At 32.4% G+C, this 4,305-nt stretch overlaps 1 protein-coding gene across 1 annotated transcript in view; it reads right to left on the bottom strand.

Moving 5' to 3' along the window:
* Positions 1 to 1,199: 1,199 nt before the first annotated feature.
* MGAT4C (MGAT4 family, member C) overlaps positions 1,200 to 4,305 on the bottom strand; it is a 15,036-nt gene continuing 11,930 nt past the window's right edge. Inside the window, exon 4 of the mRNA XM_008580897.1 lies at positions 1,200 to 2,656. Coding sequence (XP_008579119.1) covers positions 1,515 to 2,656 — 1,142 coding nt within the window. The 3' untranslated portion in view covers positions 1,200 to 1,514. The remainder of the gene's footprint in view (positions 2,657 to 4,305) is intronic.

The following is a 4,305-nucleotide window of genomic DNA, read 5'->3' as shown; positions in this document are numbered from 1 at the left end:
GTGTTTCAAGATGAAAACAAAGAACAGCTGGATTTCCTCCTTTTTTCTTATCACAAGTCTACTTCTCATATGTATATATATATATATATATATGAATCACCTTCCATTTCTCTTCATAATAACCCCCTTCATCTTTGTTGTTAATCAAAAAATAAAAACGGAAGAGTAGTGCTCAGGACATTCATAAAAACCAATGTTTTTAGGATACATTAAGGTGTCCTGAATTGCTTTAATGGACACATGGTAGAGACATAACTGTCTAATTCCTAATAGTAAAAGTTTAGTAAAGTTTGCTTACAATTTGAGTGCATATACTATAAAAGCATCATTTAGGATACTAAGATTATTCCACAGCATGATAATATGATTTTTGGAGGAATTATACCACCTATTTCAAGATAGCATAACTTATTTACTGTGATTCACGTGGCAAACACAGAAGAGAAAGCATAAGTTTTGTGAAGAAAAACCTCCATACAAGGGAAAGTTATGACAATATCAGACCTCTCATACTGACTTTGCTAGGAAATAGCTCTTTGGGCGTAGAAAAGTCAACTAATTTCTATGGCTCTTACCTTTCTCCTTAGTAATATATCCATTTAAACTCCCCAAAAAAGTGTATGATAAATCACAATAATTTCAATTGCATGTATTTTAATACAAACATATAAAATCAATTTCAAAAATTTTCTGCTTATACTGAAAATTTCTGGAAGAATGAACTAACTATAGGCCTTCTCTAATGCCTTCTATTAAATACAGGTATACAATGTAACCCCAAAACATTGAGCTTAACTATTCTCTTGTTTTGCAAAAGGGAAACTAGAAAAAGACTGCTTCCCACAGAAAATTTATTAACAATAGTTTCTCAATCAAATGTTTTCAAACAATGAACAATATCCCATTTCATATATCAGGGGAGAGATATTTTTTTCAGTCTTTTTTTCTTTTTCCATGGCCCCACCTACACAAAAATTCTGTTGTAAAGACACCACTTTTATGAGGAGGTATTCATTGCAGATGTACAGAAGTCAATGGAAACCCATGTTTATAAGAAAAATAAACCAGTTTATCAGTCTATCTAATTTCATATTCACACAGATGCTTATTAAAAAGCTATCTGAAGATATAACAAAATTATTAATTATTGAAGAAGTGTATACAGTGGCAGTTATTTTTCAAGAATCAACATCCAACAAACTAAATTTTCTCATTTTAAATTTTTTTGTGTTACCCTTTTGACAATCAGCTGAAATTTTGAAACTGAGAACATTAAAAAGTATGAATAAAAGTATCATTAACTATGGGCTGATAAACTTAACAATACAAGTGTGTATTAGAGTAAAATTATGTTGACAATGTGTAACAAAAAATGCCAAGATGATTAACTATTCTTTTAAAAGATAGCTCATTCATTGCTTTCCCTCTAAAAAACAAAGGTAGCAAAAGAGGAAGGTAGCAAAGAGGGAAACAGGAAGACCTGCCTCAGCAACTGAGCACATTGATGTAATTGGCTAAGAAGTCCAAATGCTAATACTCCTTATAATCAGCCATTCCTTTTGTGTTTTGGTAACATATATCCTCATACAATCTATATCAAATGGTATTTTCTGATTCACATCTGAAATTTCAAAGTTCCCATTTTTGAATTCTCCTAGTCTTAAGTAAGTAAGACATTTTCTCCATGGTTTGGTAGGCAGGATGTTTTCTCCAACATCTAGGGCTCCATGATGCAAAATGTCATTTTGCCGATCTTCTGTTCCAGTATTTACTTTAATTTTCTTTATTATAACTGGATTGTGAAATACAATCAGAAAGAAATCTCCTGTTGAAGGTGGTTTTCCCCAAAAGTACTCATCAACACTACTGTAAGCCTTTCTTGGTTCATAATTTTCAAACACATTCATGTTGGTGTAAAGACTTGCAGGGGGGTTATCAGGGAGGTCAAATGACTCCTCTTCAAAATCGTCATCCTTCAGTTTATTCTCAGTCCCTTTATATGATGAATAGTAACCCATGTGCTGAAAGAGAGATGGTTTAAAACGGATCACATTTTTCTGAACGAGGAGACCCCGAAAATGAGTCAATAGCCAGTCGCAAGGCATTTCTTGATAAAACATTAATAAAAAATGTGCCAAACGTGGGAGATCATGAGAATGGTAGAGTTTACCAATGTATCCAAGCTTAGAGAACTCAAGAGTAACCCAGTAAGTTCCTTCTAAGGATGCAATGACTTTCTTGATGGCAGTTAAGAAATTTTTTGAACACCGAACATCATCTTCAAGCATTACATAATAGTCTGAAGTATTGGCACAAAAATTAAGCAGAAAAGCATAATCTACATTTTGCTTGGAACGAAATTTGACTCTATCTTCTGGGTCATTGTAATTTCTTTTAAGGCCATCCAGGATCGGGTAGTATTCCTCTGGAGCATGTATAACCATTAATCTTCCTGCAATAATATGGTGGGCAAATTTCTGTGTAATATCCTGGACCATGACATCACGCCAGGTTGAATTAAAGTCTGCTAGGTGGACCACCACTAAAATTTCCTTCAGCTCTTCATAGCTGGATTGCTCAAAAATTGACTTGATTGTCTCAAGTAAATAGTTTCCTTTTTTTCGTTTCACTGATGAAAGTCCAATTGTTAGATACCCTGAGCAAAAGAATTCAGAAAGAAAAGAAATGTAAAATAGATGTTGAGTAACACAGAAAAGAAAAAAAAAAAGAAAAAATATTCTTTTCCCTTAGACCTCCTACTACTGTATTAAGTAAATCGAGTGAATGATTATATATAGAACATCTTGTGATTAAAATATTAACCTAAATATATAAGGGCTATTGTATTTCATACATAATTGATATTTACTGTGGAAAATAAACTGCAGCTTAGGAACAGTGAGGTATGGGCCATATTGCTGTGAACGTATGTTTACGAAATGCCAAAAAATAAAAATGCTTTAAAATGTTTAGTAGCTTAGTGTTTTCATTTCTGCCCATTAGAGAAAATGGATAAATGTTTAGATAATATACAAGTTATTTTTAAAAAATCTGTAAAAGGGAAGGGAATTCACAGTTAAGGCTGACAAACAAGATTCAAATGATGAAAAAGAAAAATAAGGGTAACTCATTCTTTCAATTATTTTTAAATTTTTCATAGAACGAATGTCATATATTTTTATTTTTACTCGATCGTTGTCATTATCTTGTACTAGAAGAATTAATAATTAGACTTTGCAATTTCATTTTGAAATTTACTTAGTATGATTAATTAGAGAACATACAATATAAGATATATAAATAAATAAATAAATTATATATATATATGTATATATATATATATATATATATTTGACCGGTAAGGGGATCACAACCCATGGCAAGTTGTGGTCTGCACCACGCTCAGCCAGTGAGCACACCAGCCATCCCTATATAGGATCCGAACCCATGGCCTCAGCGCTACCAGTGCCGCACTCTCCCGAGTGAGCCACAGGGCCGGCCCCAAAATACGATATTTTTGAAAAACTTCTATCATTGCTCAAGTGTATGGTACATTGTTCCAAGACATGAATATTACTGTTTCCTTTATTTGGGAACACATTTTATACTAATTTTACCTGGAGAAATTTTTATTCAGACATTTAAAATTCAAAATTAGGTATTTTTAAGATTAAAATAAAATACTGAGAAAAGATATTTTGCCTCTGAAAAGTATTAGATATCTTTCAATTGAAATATTTTCACTTTTTAAGTCTCTCATTCTCACATGACACAGAACTGACTAAAATTTCTGAACTACCATTTGGAAAATGGGGAAAATGTTTATATACACCAAGATCATTTTTTTAAAATATGATTTCTAAAATATTAAAAAAACACAACCCAAAATCTGTTTTACTAGTCTGTCAGAGAGGTTAGGATTTAAACACATTGTTTAAATACGTAGGCTTACAGCTCTGACTTCTACTGAAACACAAAATGAGTATGTTATCTAGCATTAACTTTAAGCCACCAAACTTCTTTAATACTCAATAATGGCCAATACTTATAAAACGCTTTCTATATAAAAGGCAGGAGTCTATGCATTTTATCTGTAATATGTACCTTGCATATTCATAACAGTCTTTTGCAATAGGTTTGCTATTATCATAATTCTGCTTTACAGGTGAGGAAACTAAGCTACAGTGTGATGAGGTAATTTGTGCTAAGCGTTCCACTAAGTAAGTGATGTGGCACCACGATTCAAACCGTCCTGCTCTTATCCTCGGTGTTATATTTCCTCTTTGGTATAAAGCAGTTGGTATG

The sequence above is a fragment of the Galeopterus variegatus genome, unplaced genomic scaffold, assembly GCF_000696425.1.
Source record: "Galeopterus variegatus unplaced genomic scaffold, G_variegatus-3.0.2 Scaffold2196, whole genome shotgun sequence".
Lineage (NCBI taxonomy): Eukaryota > Metazoa > Chordata > Mammalia > Dermoptera > Cynocephalidae > Galeopterus > Galeopterus variegatus.
Note: the sequence above shows the minus strand (reverse complement) of the source record. Positions and strands in the feature narration are given on the sequence as shown.